Source organism: Carassius gibelio, chromosome A18 (assembly GCF_023724105.1).
Source record: "Carassius gibelio isolate Cgi1373 ecotype wild population from Czech Republic chromosome A18, carGib1.2-hapl.c, whole genome shotgun sequence".
Taxonomy (NCBI): Eukaryota; Metazoa; Chordata; class Actinopteri; order Cypriniformes; family Cyprinidae; genus Carassius; species Carassius gibelio.
Window position 1 is genome coordinate 7,947,013 of NC_068388.1, and position 23,984 is coordinate 7,970,996.

The 23,984-nt window shown below is 37.5% G+C and overlaps 1 protein-coding gene across 1 annotated transcript; it reads left to right on the top strand.

Annotated features, from left to right (window-relative positions):
* The first annotated feature begins 630 nt into the window (after nucleotides 1-630).
* Nucleotides 631-23,729, top strand: LOC127934717 (early endosome antigen 1). Its single transcript, XM_052532282.1, has 29 exons — nucleotides 631-840; nucleotides 2,694-2,768; nucleotides 3,496-3,608; nucleotides 3,804-3,858; nucleotides 3,995-4,066; nucleotides 4,212-4,245; nucleotides 4,538-4,642; nucleotides 4,813-4,934; nucleotides 5,074-5,229; nucleotides 8,234-8,350; nucleotides 10,479-10,817; nucleotides 11,524-11,673; nucleotides 11,936-12,055; nucleotides 12,439-12,642; nucleotides 12,734-12,934; nucleotides 14,154-14,267; nucleotides 14,384-14,539; nucleotides 14,848-14,987; nucleotides 15,244-15,574; nucleotides 15,682-15,783; nucleotides 15,877-16,071; nucleotides 16,414-16,596; nucleotides 16,666-16,851; nucleotides 17,110-17,241; nucleotides 17,861-18,046; nucleotides 18,151-18,389; nucleotides 18,470-18,590; nucleotides 18,712-18,810; nucleotides 21,010-23,729. The coding sequence occupies exons 1-29, from the start codon at nucleotides 817-819 to the stop codon at nucleotides 21,130-21,132; spliced, it is 4,194 nt and encodes a 1,397-aa protein (XP_052388242.1). The 5' UTR covers nucleotides 631-816; the 3' UTR covers nucleotides 21,133-23,729.
* The last annotated feature ends 255 nt before the right edge of the window (nucleotides 23,730-23,984 follow it).

Genomic DNA, 23,984 nt, shown 5'->3' on the forward strand with positions numbered 1-23,984 from the left:
GTACAGTAGATGCAATGTATAGAATACTAATTTATGAACAAATACACACATATTGCATGAAATTAAATAGTATATCATATCATGTTATATCTTTCATAACATGGTTGAGAATCATGTTTGTACAAAGTTTAGTTAAATATATCCTGAAACCTAAAAACTGATTGGTGAATGAAAAAATAAAACATAGTTTTTTCCTATAAATGCCTTTTCATGTCTATTTATTTATTTGAATAACTTATTCCTGCATCCTCTAAGGACATAGAATAAAAATATGAATACTTAAAAAACTTATTTTTTCTTGTTCTCAGGAGGCTATTAAATCATTCGAAATGCTTTATGGGAAACGTAGTTCATGGCCTCATAACATAATATAGTATATTTCTCTGGTTTTCGAATACGTGTTTACTTCAACAATGTTTGTAATGTTGAGATTTAAAAAAAAAAAAAAATCCTGATTGGGAAAAAAAATGAATGGGGAAAATACTTCCGGAATCGAGGCCACTAAAATTTGGGCGGTCACTGTTGCGCTCCATTCCGATAAGTCCCGCCTTTGACCTAATATATCTTTCCAATGATTGGCGGACGCTCCTTACAGACAGCCAAATATTGGCAGTCTTAGAAGCCATTCGCACAAGCGGTCCAATCATAGCAAACATTGCTTAGGTGAAGGGCGGGACTTAGTGGAAAACGGGTGGGCTCGTACAGCAGCAGCAGTGTGTGTCTGCAGGTGTCAATAACAACACATTAAAACACACTCGTTTGTACAAAACTTTTAAGATTTTATTTTTCATAGTTCCAGCCAGAGAAAGGACTATAATGCTAAGACGAATATTACAGATGGTGAGTGAAATACACAGACACTCGTTCAGTTGTTTGTGAGTTTTACGTTAGCTCGTCGGGCCTGACACTGAATGATGGCCTTGTGCAAGATTGAGTAATAATGGCTTTTCGCTTCTGGTTTCTTGAGGACAGTCTCAAATCGAGAGAGCAGAAGATCTGTTTTGTTCTTCGGGAATATTAAATATCCTGATAATATAATTATGCGTAAATGTTGACATGCAGACTGATCTGTTAGCCTGTTAGCGGGCTACATAGCTTTGCTCAATAAGTCGTGTCACTAACGACAAGCAATGACAATGTTTCAGCTGTAAGTTAGTCATCAAGCAGCTGACAGCACAGAAATACCGTTATTTCTGCTTAATATTCCTGTAAACTCTGATCTTAATGATTGTCAGTTTTCATGTTAAGTCCAGTTATGTTCAATTAGCACTGATTGCTGCCACCATCCAGCAATTCACTGGATCATTGAATTCTTCTCTTCTTCAGTCATGTAACATGGGCTAAAGGATCTATCATAATTTTTTATGGTAGATACCATGGTATACTAATCTACCATTGTAAAATAATCTGTTTTTGTTGTTGTTGTTGTTGTTTGCCATGTGCTGTGGTGTGTATACTTCAAAACATATAATATATACACACACACACATATATATACGGAGAGAGAGAGATTGTTCTTATATCTTATCTTTTTGATAATAAAAATACAAATTTAAATATATTTTTAAAATATATTTATACAAATATTTTTTTATATTTATTATTGTGACGTTAGAGCTTAAAGTTATAAAACTTTTTTTATGATTCTTTGATGACTAGAAAATTCAAAAGAAAAGCTTTTATTGGAAATATAAATCTTTTGTAACAGTATAAATGTCTTAATTTCTTTAAAAAGTTCTTACCCCATACTTTAGAACGATAATGTATTTAAATTTTATTTTAACAAATATATATTTTAAATGTATCATTTATTATGCAATTATTTATTTATACATCTAAGATCTCGGTAGCATTTGCTGCACGGCCTTTAAAGTTCATTTATTTTAAATCATAACAAAACAGTATTTGCTCTGTAATAAAGTAAAAAAAAAAAAAAAAGAAACTGCAAGACAGTAACAAGAATGAAGAGATAAAATGTTACCAAGTATCCTGAAAATAATAAAATGGTGCAAAAAAAAAAAAAGGTTCTTAATAGTAGGTAATATTAAATAAAATGATGCAAAATAAAGGATCTTTTTCCCTTTGGCTTCAAAGTGACATGAATATTTGAATATTCTCATTGAATGAGAATTTGAACACCCTGCTTTTTTGGCTTACTGATTTTCGCATTGGGAAGGTGGCATATTTGAACAACTTTTTATTATAATAAAATTATATTTTGAAACAGGCCAATATATTATGTTGCAATGTGTCAAAGTTATTCTCTTTAACAAGTGGAAGGAGAGCTGAGAATGAGATCTAATAGGGATTAAAGAGCAGTTTCCAACCACTGTGACATCTTGTGATCTGACAGTAGGCACATATGAAATGTCAAGGGTGTATCAATGTTAGAGCACAGTATTGTTTGACATCATACTCTTCTCGCTTGCCAAGATCAAGGGAAACGTTAAACGCCCGTCCTGCTGAGTATAACAGTTTCAGCACGATGCATGTCCTCGTATGAATTTACACCTTGTGAATGACATGCAGTGAGCTGGCCAAACCAGCACTCAGTCTTGATCGCTGCCCAGAGACTTGATCAGCTGTGCCAGACCTGAATAGTGTGACATAATGAGATGAATTTTCTCACAGATGAAATCTGACTCAAATCCTTCCTTTCTCTTCTTCCTCTGTCCAAATCTTTGTGGAAATAGACTCCAGGGAAAGGAGGCTCCCAGAGCTCGGAGTCTGAGCAGCCGTCTGCTGATATGAATAATGAGTCCTCCGAGGTAAGCCGAATTCAATTTATGACCCTAACATATTAGTGCCTAAATGCCTCATTGCTTTAAAGTCTTTTTCTCTCATTTGCTATCAAGTGATATGAGTGTTGTATTCAAGCCTGTTTTAGGAAAAAAAAAAATCAGTCAGAAGTTACAGTTCTGTCATCATTTACTCACTCAAATTTTATTCTAAAACTAGATTTTCTTTCAAAATGAGAAGTTTATCAAAATATTCATGCTGCTCTTTTTTCATACAATGGAAGTGAATGGTGACCAGATGACATCAAGCTTTAGAACTGACAAAAATAAATCACCATTAAAATGAGTCCCTATTAGCCAAGTCTTAACATTATGGTTTTATGTGAGGAATCCCCCCCCCCCACCCCAAATGTAATATTTTTGAAACAAGAAATTGAAATGAAACCTCAGATTTTCTGTCCTTCCAGTGAAATAAGCTTTGGTTGCCTGAACTTTCAATGGAGAGAGAGAGACACATTCTGTGAGAATGGTTCTTTAATATGGAAAAGTGTAGCATGAACATCTCCTTTTGTGTTCGATGGAAGAAATAAAGTCATATTTGTATGGAATTAAATCAGGGTGGATAAAAGATGAAATACATTTTTGGGATGAACTCTCCCTTTAACTCCCCTTTCAGTAACTGATGTTACGCTGCATGTTCTTTGCTGTTTGGTATCTTCGCCTGATTTCATTGTGCTGTTAATTTGTTTGTCCACAGGGCTTCATTTGTCCCCAGTGTATGAAGTCACATAACTCTGCTGAGGAGCTCTTCAAACATTATGAGGTGTTCCATGAGCCAGGAGACCAGCCGTCCCCCTTCAGCCCTGGCAGGTGGGCTTCTGTAATAATAAACCCCACTTGCTTCCTTTCCTGTCAGAGAAACTCAGTCTCTCAACCAGATAATCCAGCCAGCATTTTATTTAATCTTAAAGCGAACTATACGAAGACTTCAACATTACAGAAAGTCATATTGTTGGTCATTAATATGAAACATGTATAATAAAGGCTTTTGGTTTTCATGTTAAGGGAGGATCTAACCCTTCTTCGACAGGAGGTCCAAGATTTACAGGCTTCTCTGAAGGTATGATGCCTTCGGCTCTTACCCTTCTTATCTTATCGGCCTTAGAGTGCATGAAATGTGCATTACTCAGTAATGTTATTCCACTGGATATGTGCATTGGGTTTCGAATTGCTGATGTGCGATTGTGTTTTTTCAGGAGGAACGCTGGTTTTCTGAGGAATTGAAAAAAGAATTAGACAAAGTGCAAGGACATCTAGCAACTAACAAAGTAAATCCTTTGAAATGCTTGGTTGTTCAGACAGAGATCAGAGATGAATTAAGAAAAGTTTACACTTTTTAATGGTGACTGTTGTCTACTGAAGGAATGTTTGCTGTGTTCTCTAATTGAATTGCTGGATGTGTATCGATTTTAGGGCTCACAGAGTGATGGTACTAGTGAAGAGTCAGGTTAGTTGAGTAGTGTTGATTTTTTTTTATTCTTTAAAGGAATGTACTGGGTTCAATACAAGTTAAACTCTACTAATAGATCTGTTGCTTTAAATTGATTGTCATATTAGCACTGGATATTTAAAGGTATACTATAACAGCATTTTCATTTAATTAAAACTGAAGGGTTATCAAAATAATTTTCAGTGCAAATGCTGTCAACAGAGTTAATCTTGTATTGAATCCTGAACATACTTTTAAATGTTTAATGGTTTATTTTGTGACGTTGCAGTCAGTGTTTCTTTCTCCTCAGAGCTTGAGATAAGGCTCAACAAATCTGAGACCGAGAAGTTCAACATCAAACAGATGAAAGACTTGTTTGAACAGAAAGCTGCCCTGCTCGCAACTGAGATAGTTGGTAAGTTTTGCGGGAAAGTTCCTGCCTTTTAATATTTATGTGATGTTTAGAATGTTAAAATGTTTGTTTCTATATTTCTGATCATTAAAAAAAGTGTCAGCTTAAGGTCAGTCTGAAATGAAATGAAATGAAATAAAATAAAATAATAAAATATGCCTCTCATATCCTAGACATCAAATCTCGTTATGATGAGGAGAAAAGCATGCGAGAAGCATTGGAGCAGAGGCTGGCCAGTCTAAACCAAGATCTGCAAAAAGAGAAACAGGACAAGGAGAAATTGGCGGCAGAACTGGTAATGTCACATTTATTGTCTCCTGATAATTAAAAAAATAAGTTTGCATCGTCTCAGCTGCTGCCGCCCATACCTCATCAACCTCTTAACTCATCGGTCTCTACTGGCTCAATCCTGTCTGTCTTTGGCTCTCCTCCAGCTCCAGAGGCCTGGAGTGGAAGACGTGGAGGTGTTGAAGAAAGAGCTGGTGCAGGTGCAGACGCTCATGGATAACATGACCCGTGAGAGGGAGGAGGAGTCCGAGCGCCTCAAGAGCCAATACGAACAGCTGCAGGCCAGCTTCACTACCTCACAGGTGAGCTCAAACCCGCTGTGACCTCGTCTGCGCTGTATAACTGACGTGAGGACAGAGGAACTATGATGTTTTACAAACAGTCAAACTCTGCTGTGTGCCAGAATCAATAGCTCGTGAAGTCAGAGATAATGAAAGGGCATTTTGAGACCGCGACAAGCAGCAGACCTTTGAATGGGTGCGCCGGTGACATCACTTTGCCCATTGAAGTGAACCGAGATCACGAATGACTGCCGATTGCTGGATTAATTTACCCAAAAACTATAAAGGCGTTAAAATTCTCAAACTATTTCATACTGTCAGCTCCAAACATAATGTCGTGTCCGAACATGTTTGTTAAACATCTCAGGGTCACACTGACAGATTCCTGAGGTTAACTGTTAACCCATCGGCAGGCCCTCCCACCTCTGAGTGTTTCCTGTAAACATGCCTGTAATCGCCTGCACTCCTGACCTACAAATCGCTTTTCATTATATAAGGTTCCACAAGCAGAATATCTCTGGTCCATAGATCATTACAAACAAGTCGCTTGAGTTCACTTTTTTTCAGATATTTTGGTTTGACGTTTTGTAATTCAAAGGCTGCCATCTAGTGACTGTATAAGAAAATGTTAAAGTTGCTGATATCATTCTTTGCCATATGCCTCCATAAATGTATTGGTTTAAAGTGTCTGTGTTTCAGACCCTAGAGAGCTGTTCCTCACATGAATCACACACAAAGTGTGAGAACTTCATTTTGAACTGATGTATTCTTTCCATACTCTTTAAAACGTGAAAAAACAGTTACACAACTGTTCAAAAGTCTCTTCTGCTAACCAAGGTTGCATTCATTTGATCAAAAATACAGTAAATCAGTAATCTTGTGAAACATCATTAAAGTTTAATATGAGTGTCTTAATAGATTTTAAAATGTTATTTATTTTTAGGGTTGGGCGTTTTCCACAAATATCACATTCAAATATTTGAGCTCACAAAAAAACAATATTCGAATATTCGTTTATTTAAATTAAGTTTGAGACATACGTTATTTTTCAGCAACATTTATTGTTTCCCGTTATTTTTGAACAAGCTTACACACAATAAGCTTGAACATTACACATCGTGTTTTGTATCTGAAAACCTTTAACAATGCGTGCAAACAAACAAAAGTACAGATTAGAAGCAAAAAAAAAAAAAAAGGGGGACAAAGAAAAAACGAAATGCAGCCTGCAGCAAATAGGCTATTGTACAGAATGTAGTTTACACTTAACTTTGAAACTGTCAGCAAAGCCAGCTTTTTTTTTTCTATTGTTTTACATGTTCTTGTTAAGAAACATGGGCATGTAAACATGCCCATTGTCTGTTAACAATAAGGCCTGCCGCGGAGAAAATGCTCTGACGGCACAGACGTTGACGGGACTCACAAATAACGGTGTGCTAAGCAAATAAGTTTTGTGAAGCGCTTCGTGTTTTCGTTTCACCACTGAATGGGATCCTCATCTGATGGAATACATGGCTCCAGCAAGAACTGTTCTCAGCTGGACTCTCTGTAATCATCGCTGAAGAACTGGCTCAGCCTTTTCCAACAAGTGGGCACTGTATCCTCTTCATTGTTGGTGACGGCGGCTGCATCCGCACCACTCGCATCAAGGAAAATGTTCTGATAATGTTCAAAAAAGTTACATACATCTTCAAATATGCTGTGGAAAATCACAGAAAGTGACCGAATTAGGTTTTTATTGTGGACTTTTTTTCTATGGCAAGCAAATATATAGTGAAATTCGAATATCATTTTTATTTATCGAATAATTAGAGCAGAATGAATATTCAAATATCCGTACACACCCCTAATTTATTCCTTTAATTGTGGAACAAATTTTTTTTAGCCGCCTTCTGACTGCCCCATTGACTGCCAAGTAAATAACAGTGTCAAGGTCCATAAAAGATATGAAAGTCGTCGTCAGAATACTCCATTGCTTCATAACGTTACAGTTGAAACACTGATGGCAGATGGAATATTCTGAAGACATCTTTCATACTTTTCTGGACCTTGACAGTGTAACTTACTTGGCAGTCTATGGGACAGTCACAAGCCTCCCGGTTTTATTCAAAATATCGAATCGAACAAAGCTTTATGGGTTTGGAACGACATCGGGATAAGTGATTAATTACTAAATGTTAATTTTGGGCTGGAGTAACCCTTTAACTTTTTTTTTTTTTTTTTTTTTTTTTTGGAAACTGTGATACACTTTTTTAGAACAGCTTTTATTTCAAAGAAATATTTCATAACAATGCTGAAATCTTTGCTATGACTTTTAATCAATTTAATGTGTCCTGACCGAATAAAAGAACAAATTAAAAGAAACAAAAAAATCTTACTGACCCCAGACTTAGTGTCTATATGTTATACTTAACATCAGAAGTATGCCTTAAACACCTTCTAGGTAGCTAGCGCCAGAGTTTGAAACATACAGTATACTACATAAGCTATAGTCTACATAGTGTTTTGCCCCAAATTCCTTGTCATAACCATTAGACTCAGTGTATTGGCTCCTCTGCCTCCTCACCTCACCTCACTGGTCTGTGTTTGTGTGTCCTTTTCCCTTGTTCACCTTTCACTTAACTCTGAACCTTTTTTGCTTGCTCTTGGAGATTCATAAACTAGAGGTAACAATTTTTTCTTTTGAATGCCTCGGTGTCATGTTTTTCATTATTTTTGTTTAGAAAATGTAAGTTATTGTGCAACACTAAAGAAGCCTGTCTTAATGTCTAGGCTCTTTTATGTTCTTCATGTCATCAGTTTTAGAATTTCTACCCACATTCTCCACCATAATATAATGTTCTTTTCATTTCATCCAATGGTGAAACGCATTATACAATGAAATTATTCTTTTCTCGCTCTCTTGTTTTGCCATGTGCAAAAATATCAGACTATAGCCAGAGTAGATTGCATATTTAAATTGAAGCGAGCATAAATGACACTAGACTTGTTTGCTCTGGCGATTTCACATTTGCATGCTTGTTTATAGACAACAATTGGTCAGTTGAAGGCAGAACTGGAGAAGGGTCCTCAGGAGGCAGCGGTCTACACCCAGCAGATCCACCAATTACAGAGCAGCATGAACAACTTCCAGCAGCAGACCCAGGTAACACTCACATGCATAAACATTTGGAGATATGTTGTTGCTAGAGTTACTAGACCACCCTAAGCAACAAGGCATGTGCTGTATGCTCACAGCAAATCCAGCTGTATATTTTAATGGCCTACTTTACAGCTCCACAGAACACACGCCAGTGCTGACTATGTTGAGACCCACTTCCAAATATAAGTTTACTGTACCGCCGTTTACAAGCGTCCCCAGCTGGCTTTCAGGAAATGGCCCAAAACATTTCATAGGAAGCTTCTTGGGCTGCTGGCCCCATGTGTTCATTCCAAAGTCGCCCCATAGACCTGTCAGCACACCATGTGTTTTGATTGGCCATTAAAGAGTGTTGACATACACCTCACAGATGATGTGTAATTAAAGCAGCATGGGTTGATTCATCTCGTGCATGTTGTGGAGGTCAGAGCGATATATGGCCACAGGTAAAGACCCACGGCTCTCTAGTCCATGTTTCAGGTTGTCAAAACAGGATTAAGAGATCAGACTCCAAAGGTGGGCTGGCTTCTGAAAAATGTGGATTAAGGTACTGATGGGAAGTGAAATAGTGGCGATTAAGGGGTCATTAATAGAACCATCCCTGTGAAGTGTCCTGCAGGATAAATATAAATAATAATTTCAAGTTCAAAAGGAAGATGCATTCAAGGACAGGAATAAGCAAGAGCGCAAACTTAAAGAGACCAATTTGTTTTATTGGTAAAACTTCAAAATAAAGTTTAATTTAACATTAGTTTATGCATTGTGTATCAGGAATGAAAAGTGATTGATTAATACGGAATTTTATTTATATTGTACTGTATATATTATTTATGTAATATATAATCTAGGTCAGTGGTTCCCAACCTTTTTGGATAAAAGCGTCTGCTAAATGCATACATTTTCAACTCGCGGCCCACTGCAACAAAATTAACCCCGCTATTGTTGGGTTAATAACTTAGTACTCAGATGCTAGATTGTTAACTGTCTGTATTGAATGAACTGGCAATGAACAGAAAATAACTCTGGCTGCATGGCACCGCTTGGCACAACTGCTGTTGTTCTGTAGCATATCCAGCAAAAATATCTAAGATAAATTGGCGGTTTATTCTTAAACCAATCAGTGAGCTTGAATAATGGAAGCATAGTTACAGTTTCATATTTATTTTTGTTATTTAATTATATGAAATTATGTTTTTATGTTATGAATCAGACATTTTTACATATATGAACAATATTATTATTTATTTTAATAGTTATTGGCAATACCATTGTGACCCACTAGTGGGCAGCGGGATTTGAAAACCACTGATCAAGGTCATGTTAATATATAAAAATGATGTTAAATCCTATAAATATGCCATTGTTCATTGTTTCATAATAGATTAACTAAGTAATAATTATATGCAACCAAAAATGTTTCTGATGCTAGATTAATGTGAATGTTTTTTTTTTTTTTTTTTTTACAAATGTTGTAAAATTGTAATTCATTAATAGTTTATTAATTGTATTTATTTTCTCGTTCTCTCTCTATATATATATTAATATACAAGCAGGCATTGTTAATATTAAATTATATAACATTATTTATTTTTAATAATTAAGACATTTTGCAGTCCTCTTGGAAGTTTCAAACACTGCAAGTAGGTTTTGGTTGAGAACCACTGCTCTAAAGTACTGGAGGCAGGGGCCTAGAAAAAAGAAAGTCATACAGGTTAGCTTGAGTTAATGTTGACATTTTCAGTTTTGGGTGAACTATCCCTTTAAGACTCTTTCGTACACTTGAAGGACCAAATAAAAAGGGGCCAATACAAGAAGACACTGTTGACAGCATCTTATCTACTTTGTCATTTTAATAGCTGTCACTGACCAAGGTCACAACACAGATGCCCAGCCCTGCCCTCATAAAACTCTGCTCTCATAAGAGAGATCCCTGAGCTATCCCAGATATTTGTTAGCATGCCACAACACTGTTATTTGGCATCTTATTGGAAGTTGATACTCTTTACAGTGTGCAAAGGCTTGTCTGAAAAATCTATTATTATGAATTGTCATAAAAAGACAATAAATTTTGTATAATTATCATCATAAAAAAACTGAATGGCAATAAACATCTAATCATTCTGTCACTCCTTAGCTTTTGACAGAAAAGTTATCTCGTAAGGAGAAGGAGAGTCAGGAACTTGAAGAGCGTCTGGGTCAGGAACAGGCTTCTAAGAAGAGTCTTCAGGCTAGTCTGCACCAGAAAGACCTGGAGCTCCAGGAGAGCCAAGCCAGGGTGTCATCAGGAGAGGCAGCCCTGAGTCGGGCCCAGGCTGAACTAACTGAACGTGTGGAGGAGGCGGCACGACTCAGGCGGGAACTCGGCGAGCTGGAGAAGGACCACCAGGATTTGAAGGCAGAGAGGAAACAACTTCAACAGCAGAGAGAGGATAAAGAAAACCAGGGCCTGCAGCAGCAAAGTGAGATCAGCCAGGTCAGTAAAAAAAATGACAAAAAAAACAACAACACTATAAAAACAATACACCCAGAATTCAAATCAGTTCCATCCATCCATCCATCATTTAGTTCAGAATCAAATTCATCAGGGTTAGAATCAGAATCAAATCAAAGAACTCTCCTAAGTGCATCCTTCTGAGCTCGTTCCCAAGCAGGTGCGTGAGGCATCATCGTCTTCTTTTTGGTTTATGGCGGATCGCAGACTTATAATGCCAGGTGAGGTCGGCCGGGATGTGCATACCAAGGAACTTAAAGCTCTGTCAGATGCTGAACCTCCTTCTTGTAGGTTATCTCATTATTGTCTGTTATTAGTCCTACTATAGTGGTTTCATTAGAAAACTTGACAATGGTGTTGGAAGAATGGATGGGGGAGCGGTCGAGTGTGAAGAACGACTAGAGGAGGGGGCTGAGGACACACCCCTGTGGTGTGCCAGTGTTTGGGATGAGAGTGGATGATGTGTGACCTCCCATTCTAACACTCTTGGGTCGGTTGCTTAGAAAGTCCAGTATCCACGTGCACAGTGAGCTGCCTAGTCTCAGATTTGTGAGGGAACCAGTTTGTGAGGGGAGACCGTTATCCATAAACAGCATTCTTACATAATTGTGCTGATCAGGTGTGTAAGTTCTGTGTGAAGATTTGTACTTGTATTGTAATCAGGGTATCATATTTCCATCCTCTCTAGTTGCATGCAAAGCTGCTGGAAACTGAGCGCCAGTTGGGGGAGCTGCAAGGCCGGCTGAAAGAGCAGAGACAGCTATCTGGCGAGAAACTCAAAGATCGGGAGCAGCAGGTGGCAGACTTGCAGCTTAAACTGTCCCGCTTGGAGGAACAGGTAAAGACAAAAAATGGCTGATCGTTACGTATATCACAACACTGTACATACAAGACGGAAGACTTGGACCACATGACTGCAGTAAAGCACACTGAGAGTAATTACTGCGTTTTAATTGGTCTGGGTTTTGCACGTAAGCATGCATTATGAAAGTATTATTATCATGGTGGGCTTGAGTGTGTTGTTTTCACTTTTAACCACTGCACTTGTCTCTCTCTTTCTTTCTTTGTGACTGTACGTATCTATGATTATGTGCGTGTAGTTAAAGGAGAGCTCTACAAAGTCTACTGACCTGCAGCTTCAGCTGGACAAATCCAAACAGCAGCACCAAGAGATACAAACACTTCAACAGAGCACTAATGGCAAACTTAGAGAAGCGCAGGTAAACAGAACTGTAGCATCTCATTAAGTGTTCAATCAGTGGAGTTTTCTAAAAAAAAAAAAAAAAAGCAATATTTGCTTTACTGTTCAGAAAAATAAAAGTACCTTTTTGGACTGTGTATTTATTCAAAAATACAGTAAACAAGTAGTATTGAGAAATATGAGTTGAAAATTTGAAAGTTGAAAGTACATTAAATTAAATGTATTCTTGTCATGCTAAATCTGTAATTTCAGCAGCCATTACTGCAGTCTTCAGTGTCACACAATCTTTCAGAAATAATGCTAATATGCTGATTTGGTTTTCAAGAATAATTTCAAAAATTTTAATATTAATATTTTGTGAAATATGTGACTTATACATGTTCCTTTGACGTCCTCATGCAGAACGACCTGGAGCAGGTGTTGCGTCAGATCGGGGACAAGGACCAGAAGATCCAGAATCTTGAAGCTCTGCTGCAGAAGAGCAAGGACAGCGTGAGCCAGCTGGAAGCAGAGAGAGAGGATCTGTGTGCTAAGATCCAGGCCGGTCAAGGAGAGGCAGCTGTGCTGAACCAACTAAAAGAGAAAAATCACTCACTACAGGGACAGGTGCTGGACACTGGACTAGTATGACTACACACTCCCACTCTTTGAACAGGGAGAAAGCTCACTCTAGTTTTTCACCTATGTGTTAATTCAGATTGCGCAGCTTACCGACAAGCTCAAAAACCAGTCAGAGAGCCACAAACAGGCTCAGGACAACCTTCATGAGCAGGTGCAGGAGCAGAAGACCCATCTGCGTTCAGCACAAGACCGCTGCCAGAGCCTAGAGACCACCATCTCTGAGCTTACCACACAGCTCACAGAGAGCAAAGAGAAGATTGCCCAGCTAGACACACAGGTACTTGTGTTGTGTTTGTTCGGTATTATTTAAAATAACAATTAATGCAAACATGAAAATTATGCTTTTTTCTGACCAGTTGTTATTGTTTACTAAAACAAAAATGATTTCGCTTAGTTTTCATTAATTGCAGGGGTCGAAGTTATCTGGCACCGTGCCGGATCTCAGGCGTGCAATGTTTGTCTGCGGGAATAAAAAAAGTTGTCCATTTAAAAAACACGTGTTGATACAACCTTCGAGTTCATAACTTCGTCTACCAATGTATGAGAGGAACACAGCTTTCACTCTCAACCAAACTAACACTACTAGCCAATCAGAAGTTTTTGCTCTTATAAACAGGAGATGCCCATTAGCTGATGATTGGAAAAGAAGCCTTGGTCTCGAGCGCGACGCATTGAAGAAGCTGTGAGGCACAATGGTCAAATATTTCCATCTAGCATCGTATTGACATGATATATTTCCAGAAGGAATTTACCGTTTAAATAAACGTTGTTGGCGCCCTCTGCAGGTATTTGTTAAAATATTGGCATATTAAATTGTGTATTGAACAGTGTTGTTCAATAAAACCATGTACTTGGTTTTGATACGTTATTTGAGTCCAATTATTATTGCCTCATCATTACTTTATATATAAATAAAGTCACATTAAAGCATGTTTACTGTCAAGGGCTAATGGCAGATACGTTACTAATTAGTTTCAAGGAAAATAATTATCTTTTTTTTGTTTGCCAAATATGTATGTGTCTGCCCCCGCAAGCCCCAGAAGAAAATGTTGAGGCTCAGGATTTATTTTTATTTTTTTTGCTTTAACCCCTGTAATTGTAATAAAGCTAAAATTAATATTATATGAAAAACTTAAAGTATAGTATAATAAATAACTAATAAAAATGGCAAAAGCACAAAACTATTTGCTAAAACTTTAACAAAAATAAAATTATAATGGAAAATAAAGAATAAAAAGACTATTTACGAATGTAATAAATACTAAAATAGTGTAAATATAATAATAAATACTAGTTTCTGTCTTAATTTCTTCACCCCATCTCGTTCTAACCCAATTTTCTGTGAACCATTCCTTTAATGCAAATTGACATTTACATAGCTTTTAAATTCTAGTTTTTATTATTTATTTATTTTATTAATATTTAATCATTGTCACCAAATTAAGTATTAAAAGAAACACTATTAAAGTTTATACATTACTTTTTTTGTGTTTTAGCTAAAAGCCAAGACTGAGATGCTGTTGTCTGCCGAAGCAGCTAAAAATGCTCAGAGAGCTGACTTGGAGAACCACCTAGAGACTGCCCAGAATGCATTGCAAGATAAGCAACACGTATGTACCATTGCTTTGACGAAATTTGAACCTAGTGTATTTATATCAGTCAAATGCTAGAGTGTGTCATTTTGTTGGAGGTTCACAGATTCAGTTTTTGTTGCGTGTCCCTGCAGGAGTTGAGTAAATTGCTGACTCAGCTGGAGGAGCAGGGCCGCAGGCTGCAGGAGAAGCAGGAGCACTGCTCTCAGCTGGAGACCAGTCTGAAGGACGGCAGAGACAATCTGCTGACTGCGGAGCAGAGGATAGAGACTCTGGAGACCCAAACCAAGGTCAGCGTCACTGCAGCACATTTCTGCTTTGCTTTGTCATCTTGACTTCATTTAAACAATGTTACAGGCCTGTTGCGATATGTTAGAGATATCAAATGACAAGAAAGCAGTCTTTCAGAAAGCAGATTTATTTCTTTGCTTTTCGTTATTGACTTTTTGCTTACAATGAATTACTTGGAAAAATGTGCAATGTTTACTTGATTGAGAAATGCTTGAAAAGCCACACACCATTGTTATATCAGAATCTTTTAATATGAATTGTATTACAAGGAAATGTCTGGGATGTAATGTGTTTTTGTCTAATATAGAAAGCCGAGGTAGAGTTAACTGAACTCCGCTCTGGAAGGGAACAGGCTCAGAAAGAGCAGCAGATGCTGAAGCAGCAGATCAGTGAGCTGGAGATGAAGACGAAGGAGCTGAACCGTCTTTTAGACTCTGAGAAACAAGGGTAGATACTTCATATGGAAAAAGTCTTCTGGGAGACTGGAGTGAAATTTAGCTTCGCTATCACAGGAATACATTACATTTTTAAATATTTTAAAATAGAAAAACATTTAAAATATTATTTTACTATATCTTTGATCAAATAAATGTATCTTTGGTGAGCATAAGAGACAATACAAATTACTGACTCCACACGTCTGATCTAATATGTATAGAACACGGTTGTGACATGAGGATTTTCCCTTTCCTTTCTGTCTCAGAGCTGCCACACAGCAAGAGGAGCTGAAGAAGAAAACATCAGCCCTCTCCGAAACAAGACAACAGCTGGAGAAGGCGGAGCAGGAGCGTGGAACCCTGCAGGCGAGCCTGGATAAACTGTCTCAGGAGGGTCAGAAGCGGCAAGCAGAGCTGGACAAGAAAGTCCAGGGTCTGAGCACAGATCTTAAGAAAGCTCAGGAGGAGAAGGAAGCTCTGACTAAAGAAATGGCCACGGTGAAAGAGGCTCTGAGCAAAGCTTCGAAAGCTCTCAAAGAGAGCCAGACTAAATTAGAGGCAGAGAAGAAGAGCAGCAAGGCCACTATGGACGAGAAGGTGAGGATTTTGGCCAGTTGTGTATGTTTCAAAATAAAGTCAATTTCTTTACTTTCATGCAAACATTTTCACAGAAATTTAAATATCAACCTTTCTCTGATTTGTAGGAGAAGCTTTATCAGAAAGCACAGCAAGAGCTTCAGAAAAACACAGAGACTGCTTCTAAAGAGCTCAGCCATGTCAAAGGTCAACTTGAGAAATCAATAGAGGTAAGTACAACTCCATGTTTTTTCTTCAAAGAAGCATTTATTTCGAACTTTATGTAAACCCATGATTTTTTGCAATTATGTTGAACCTTTTAGGCAGAAAAGGGCCTTCAGTCTCAGCTGACCGCACTGAACACTCAACTGAAGCAGTCTCAAGATACACTGAAAGAGAAGGAAAACAGTGTACAGCAGCTACAGGCAGAGCTGAAGACCTCACAGGGGTCCTTCAGCCAGGAAGTGAAAAAAATGAAGGCACAAGTTTCCGAGCTGCAGACTTCCCTCACTACAAAGGCACATAGAGTTTCCTTACTCAATGATGTGTCATAAAATCCACATAAATTATCTTATATTCTCTCATTTCCTGTTCTTAAATGGAGAGTTCATATACAAATGAACGTTCTGTCATAATTTACTCTCCCTCATGTCGTTCCAAATCTGTATACCTGATTCTGTGGAACATTAAGATATTTTTAAGAATATTGATAACCAAATAATTTTGGTTCTTTGATGCTTGGAATTTTTTTTTTTTTTTTTAAGATGAGTAAATGATGACATGATTTCATTTCTGAGTGGACTGCCGTGCTTTTAGACATTTTCTGACTTTATCTGTGAATAAACTGAATTGTCTTTCAGACTGAAGAGGAGGCAAAGCTGAAGGAGCAGGTGACCGCATTGTCTAAAGATCTGAACTCCGAGAAGAATCGCTGTGCAGAGCTGCAGAAGACCAGCGACGGCACCAAAGAGAGGCTCGCCGCCCTTCAGTCCGATTACTACGGCAAAGAATCGGAGCTCTCTGCTGTACGCCAGGACCTCAAGGTATGTCTTATAAAGTATGAATAATAATTAAGTGAAGTATCTGATTAATAGCTTGTGTTTGTCATGTAGGTGTGTGAGGAGAAGCTGGTTCTAGCTCAGGAGGAGATGGTGGCCAACAGGAACCAGCTCAGTGCTCACGAAACCCAGATCCAGGAGCTGAAGACGGGCCGCACAACTTTGGAGAAAGACCTCAGCAAGAGAGAGGAGAAGATCAAACAGCAGACAGAGGCTCTACAGAAGCTCCAGAAACAACAGGTAACAAAATATGCTGCAAATTTCTTTAGATATAACCATTGTGCCCTTAAACAAGCCTTTGAACCACAGATGTTAGGGAATATCTGTATCGTGTGGCTGTAAATAAAGCATCTGTTCCATTCGTTCTGTTGTGACCAGGAATTGTTATAACTTTAATTTGCTTACCAACACAAACATGGAGAATATTATTTCATTATGTTATTTCAGAATATTTCTGGAAATGTGGAGTTGTTCAGCTGACTCTGTCTTTTGTTTCAGGAACAAACTGAGGAGCATCTGAAGAAGGAGAAGGCTCAATACGAGGAGCTCAAAGAGTGCCAGAGCGCTCTGGAGAAGGACAAAAACAAACTGACTACTGATCTTAAAGCTCTTGCTGAGAAGAATGAGAAGGTCAGACTGATCACCTCTGACCCCAAATCACGTTTATGAATCATATGCACTATATGTTGTTTCAGTGTAAAGTACTTACTATTATTGTTACACTAATTTCCACAAAATATTAGTACTTTGAATGAATCCCATCAGTGTCCTAAAATAAAAAATCTCAGTTCAGGGACCCCCATGATGAGACTTATTATTAATACTTAATAATGTCTGTCCAAAGTACTTATTTAATTTCACTAACCTATTTGTGTACATTTTCAGTTACTCAATAAAGTAGTTATAACAAGTCATATTTTTTATAATGGCATCGTGTTACTGAAATATTTAGCTTTTGAGGCTCCATTTATTTTATAAAAAACAACAACAGTTAAAACATTAATACTTTGAAATAGTATTACAATTTAAAATCTATATATTTTTAAAATATATTTAAAATATGCAAATGTTTTATGTTTATTCCTGTGATGGTGAAACAGAATTTTGAGTGATGAAGTCAGAATGATGACTTTTGGATTCCCATGAATTGTGTAGCATAGTTTGATGATCTAGGCTTATACCAAAAGCGTAACAGGTTCACATCCAGCTATGTTTATAACTGGCAGAATTGTTTGTATATCTCTCACAGGAGCTGAAGGAGCTCCTGGCAGCGAAGCAACTGTTGCTTCAACAGAAGGTGGAGCAGCAGGGGAAGGTGGAGGCAGCTCAAGCATCTCTGGAGCAGGAACAGAGAGAGCATCAGAAGACCAGAGACTCCATCAAACAAAAACAGCAGCAGCTCAAAGCTGAGACGGACAAGCTACAGCTGCAACTGGTACTGATCAGATCAACTTTTTTTGTACATTTTTTATTGTTATTAATGATTAGCAAGTAACCTCTTTACATTCATACAAAAGTGACATTCTCTTCCTTTCTCAGGCTTCAGAAGTGAAGGCTAAAGAAGAGGTGGAGAAGCAGAGGGATGAGGCGGAGGTGAGGATGTCTATGCAGGTGGCAGCACTGAACGAGAACGTGGCGACGCTGAAGCGGGAGTGGCAGAGCAGCCAGAGGCGGGTGGGCGAGCTGGAGAAACAGACGGATGAACTGAGAGGGGAGATCGCTGTTTTGGAGGCCACCGTTCAGAACAACCAGGACGAGAGACGCGCACTTCTGGAGAGGTTTGATGGCTCTAGATCATTTTTGGTGCTCAATAAACATAGAAAAAGTGATGATCGCTTTCAATTTGATCCTTTTCCAGGTGTGTCCAGGGTGAGGGTGAGATCGAGAAGCTTCAGGCGAAGCTGGTGGAGATGCGCAGGAAGCTGGATGACACTACAGCCGCCATGCAGGAGCTTGGCCGGGAGAACCAGTCTTTACAGGTAAGACTTGACGCAAACCCCAGAATAACTGAAATGATTTTCAGTTTTGGTGATGTTTTGCATCTCTAGGTGAGCAAATTTTAGTTTTTAATAAAATGTGACTCCTTTTTCCCTTTTCCAGATAAAACAGTCGCAGTCTCTCACACGAAAGTGGGCGGAAGATCACGAGGTGCAGAACTGTATGGCTTGTGGGAAGGGCTTCTCGGTCACTGTCAGAAAGGTCTGCATCATGTATACACACACGCTCACATTCTTATTTCATGAGGCAGCCGCTCGAATGGATCAAAGTATAAGATCAATAAAATGTTAATGATTTAAACTACTGATCCATGCACCTGCTTTCAGAGGACTGTGATCACATGACATGGTGAATCACATTCGACCAGTAAAATATCTGATATTCTCAGGAAGTTATTGGCAGTTAGTCATTCTTACATCCACATCATAGTGTCTGTCATATTTATATTAGCCTAAAAAAGAAGGATTCTGAGTGTAACATTTTGAAGTTTAATAATAATTATTTTTTTTCTTCATTTGAATGATCTAATATCAATTCTTAAAACATCGGTATCGGCACACTACAAATAATACTTAATTATAATAATACTACTAGTAAAAAAATAAAGTTATAATAATAATAATAATAATAATGTTATAATAAATAATTGTTATTATTGTAATGTATTCATACAGATGCCTTACCAGCAGGACAGTTGACACACTACAAATAATGCTCCACATAATAATATTCAGATTATTATTATTATTATTGTCATTGGAAAAACACCTGATCTGTAGGACAGGAGGGTTAAGAAACACTCTACAAATAATGCTTCACTTACTAAACTAAACTGAACTAAACTAAACTGTAACATAACATATAACATAACATATAACGTAACAAACATATAACATAACAAACGTAAAACATAACATATAACGTAACAAACATAAAACAAAACATATAACGTAACAAACATATAACATAACAAACATAAAACATAACATATAACGTAACAAACATATAACATAAACGTATAACATAACAAACATATAACATAAACATATAACGTAACAAACATATAACATATAACGTAAAAAAACATATAACATAACATATAACATAACCAACATATAACATAATAATTCCATACAATACGATACAATACTATATAATAAATAAGGGTTAATGTACATCCAGACGGTTATCTTAGAATAAACCCCGACAGGATCTTGTATAAAACTGAAGCAAATTATTCTGTTATAACAACTGGCTGGATGTACATTATCCCGTTTATTACAGGGCTACTTGCCACGTCAGTAAATAATTAGACACAAAATATTGATTTGTGTTGAAATATTTGAATCCAAAGCTTCCGTGAACACAGGAGTTGCGAGCAAGCGTAAAGTTCAAACTAGACGGAAATTTAAGGGAAACGGTGCAGTCAAACCACTTATTACACAACATTTCACCACATAAATAATTAAGGCAATAAAAGATTTATTTAATTTAAAAGATGAAAATGTTGTAAAATCTTACCAGTTTGTTAGTTATCTTATAATCCATCGTAGCAAAATGGCACCAACTGCGTTTGTATGAAACGAGAGAGCGAGTCGGCAATAACAGGATGACAAAATTAAATAATTGAGTTTTAATATTTTATTAGCTAAACAAACGCAAACTTCCACCAAGAAAAAACTGTTCCTAGAGTACAGCGCCGACTGCTGTAACCCGGATGAGCCTGTGTTATCAGCGTTTACCTGCTTATTACACGGCTAAAAAGATTTGTTTTTTACCATTTATTTTGAAATTAATGCTGAGGTCTTCCATTGTAACACGCAGTGGTTAAGTGTTTTCAGTCACAAGTTGGTGGCAGACAGTCAATGGTAGCGGGGTGACTCGTTAAGCATTTAAGTAATACCGGTTAATATAACTCGTGGTACACATATGAGTGGTGTGTTATTCAATTGGGCAGTGGTTGGGAATAACATACGGCTGGATGACACGATTGACCAATCAGAATCAAGTATTCCACAGAGCCATTTTTATTCTATTTATTTGTTTATTTTATTTTATTTTTTTCATTATTTTTAGTATGCCTCTGCATTGTGGAAATTTCACATTTTAGTTCTCCATACATAAAAAAACATCGATGGAAACGCATAAGAAGATTTTCCAAAATGTGCATCAAAAGTCACAAAGTTGTTTGAGCCAGAAATCTCTGAACCAGAATTTCTCCAAATGAACCAAATGGAAGTGTGAATCAGATCTTTATGATTGATTCTGTGCCATAACCAGCACAAACAATCCCAGCCTCTAACTTTGTCATATCCATTCCTTTCTATCTATCTGTGTGACATTGACTTAACTTAACCACCTGACCTGAATCATGACCCCTGTGTCTCTCTATTCCCCCAGCACCACTGTCGACACTGCGGCAACATCTTTTGTGCGGAGTGCTCTGCCCGCAATGCCATGACGCCCTCCTCCAAAAAGCCTGTCCGAGTGTGTGACAATTGCTATGATGAGCTCCAGGTCTGATTGCCCTCCCTCCCAAACCCGTCCCCTGCAGCCCTCTGTGCCCTGCTCACCCTGACCTTTCCCCAGAAAACACGAGCAACCAGGAGAGACCAGCTGAGGGCTGATGCAGAAGCTGCAGGGGCCACTGAGGAACAGCGTGTCATGGTGGTCACTTAATGCTGCCAATCAGATAGAGGTTACACTAAATTAAACCGGCCAGAACGGCTGTCCTCATCTGTCCAGTGCCTTTGCCACTCATGGGGCCACTTTCAGACCCAGAGGATTTAAAAGGGAGGGACCGCTTAAGCAGATGTATAATTTGTAATATAAAAATCAGTTCCTTATGAAAGTTTTTTGCTAAAGTACAGCAGCTTTGACACTCAGGATTGAGTTTTACATTGATGTCGTCATATAAAAGTCTCTAATGTAACATTAAGAAAAGGCGGGTGGGAAGGAATCGGAGTAGAACCAAAGCTGTTCGCAGGGTCCTTATTTGATATCATATTTGTAAGTAAATGTACAGACAAAAGAGGCACATGTGAATAATTCAGATATAACTGTCACTCTGTGGAGACTGTATCATTTGTCGTTCAGTGTGGGCATGTTCATAAGATATACGTACATACTTGCTTTGCTGCTCTTATGTCTGTTGAAATGAAACATTTGATTGGTTTGTTTTGCATTTATAACCTCACCAGTAGAACTTGGTGAATTATTTTAAAGATTTACACGCACGAATATGTCTTTTTTGTTTCCTTTTATCAATTTGTACATGCTGGATGTACATCTCCTGCTTTTAAGCAATAACTGTGCATCAGGTGTGATTGTTTGTGTGCTAGTATATTGAAAATGAATGAAAGACCGCTGATTGTGTTTAGAATATCGGCTGCTACAGTTCTCTTCAATTTGAGCGGATTCTCTCATTCATGGCAAATCCAAGTTCTCACCATTTACAAACCTTCCAAACCTGTATGACAAACTTTGTATTGCGGAACAGAAAAGTGACATCCATTGTATTTTTGTCCATACAAAATATTCAAAATAATCTTTTTTTTCTTAGTTAGAATATTGATAGCCAAATGAAAAATTTTCCATACAATCGAAGTTAATGGGAATTGAAACTCTATTTAGCGATATTCTTCAAAATATCTTGTTTAGAGTCTTCTTCATTCAGCAGAACACAGAAGATATTTTGAAGAATATTGAAAGCCAAACAAAAGATTGTCTATACAATGGAAGTCAGTGGGAACTGAAACTATTTACTGACATTCTTTGAAAAATCTTCTAATAAGTCTTGCTTTCTTTGTGCGTTTTGCAGATTACAAAAGAAGGTATTTTGAAGAATGTTGATGACCGAACTATTTCAGTTTACTTTGACTTCCATTCATTTTTTGTTCAAACAATAAAAGTCAATGGAGTTTAAAAGGTATTCTTCTGGATCCCATTGACTTCCACTGTAAGGACAAAAAAAACAGACATTTTTAAAAATATTTTCTTGTCATACAGGTTTGAATCGACATTAAGGTGAATACATGACACAATTTATATATTTTTGGTGAACTATTCCGTCATTGTAAGCGCTAAGTGTAGAGCTAAATGCGAGCGAGTGCAACTAACTTCTGTAAAGTATGCTTCACTGTATGCGATTTATCCAGTAGCTACGTTTTGGTGTTTTCGCTCTGCTTAATCGGTTATAACGCAGCGTTAATGGCACTGTTTGCGGTTGCAGTGTGATTCTGGGAAATTGATTACTTCCTGTTTGTGTGGATAGATGGATTCAGGTTCATAACGATCTGTAGGTATCCCAGGAAGAATCATTAATGTCTCAGGATGTTTTGCGCTCATCACCATGATTTTAGAAAACCGAATATTAGCCCTTTAACGTGATTGTGGATGAAATGTATGCTGCTGTCAAGAAGCCCCTCAGTGCCATATAACTGGTCAAAACCCTCCATCTGACATCACTTCCTGTTTTCTCTAACCATTAACAATGCTGTAATTATTAGCAATGTGTCTGTGCACATTCAGAAGAAAAGCAGGTTGTGCCTCTTGAAAATAAAGCTAATTTGTGAGCGCATATGCCGAGTGCATCACTTGTAGGTTTTTGCATCAGAACTACTCACTACCAGTACCTGATATATGGCTGTCATGTATTATTACTATTGATTGGCTCATATTTCCAGCAGGGTGTTCCCATTCATGTTGTGGTGATGTGTTTGTGTGCCTTACAGTATGTCAAGGTTTGTTTCTATCACTCAGTGCAGACATGTCTTAACAGGCAAAACCTGTCAAATACATGTTCATTCATTTAGAAGGATCCTACGTATTTGTAATGTGAAAGCAGTATCTGAAATAGATGGAAGAAATCAACCAGAATATACTAAATACACAAAATAATAAATCTAAAAAGAAAAAAAAGTTTAAAATATCACCTACTGACAGTGATTTTTAAGGTTAATTGTTTTGTTTGCTGAAGGTCCCGACTCAAATGAAGAACAGCTGAACTTCTTCATTACCTGAGATGTTTTGCTGTTGTGGGAGAAAAAATGTTCAGAAGTATTATGTGTTCAAATTTTCCATCATGTTTAAGAGTAAATAAACTAGCTGTTTCTATTTTCTTTCAGTGTCCTGCAGTGTTTATTATTATTATTAAGTTGGCTTGAAAAAGCCAACTTACTGATCTACTATTTAATCTTATTATGTTGGCTTGGCAACAAGCCAACATACTGTTATGCTATTTAAACTTCTTATTTTTATTTTTTTTCTTATTATTTTTCTGAGCAATGTCAAACGCTACTCCTCCTAGGGCTTTAAAGCCACAAGCCCCAAACTCGGCAGACACCTGCGGGATAGAGCGGTGCAGGTTGCTATAT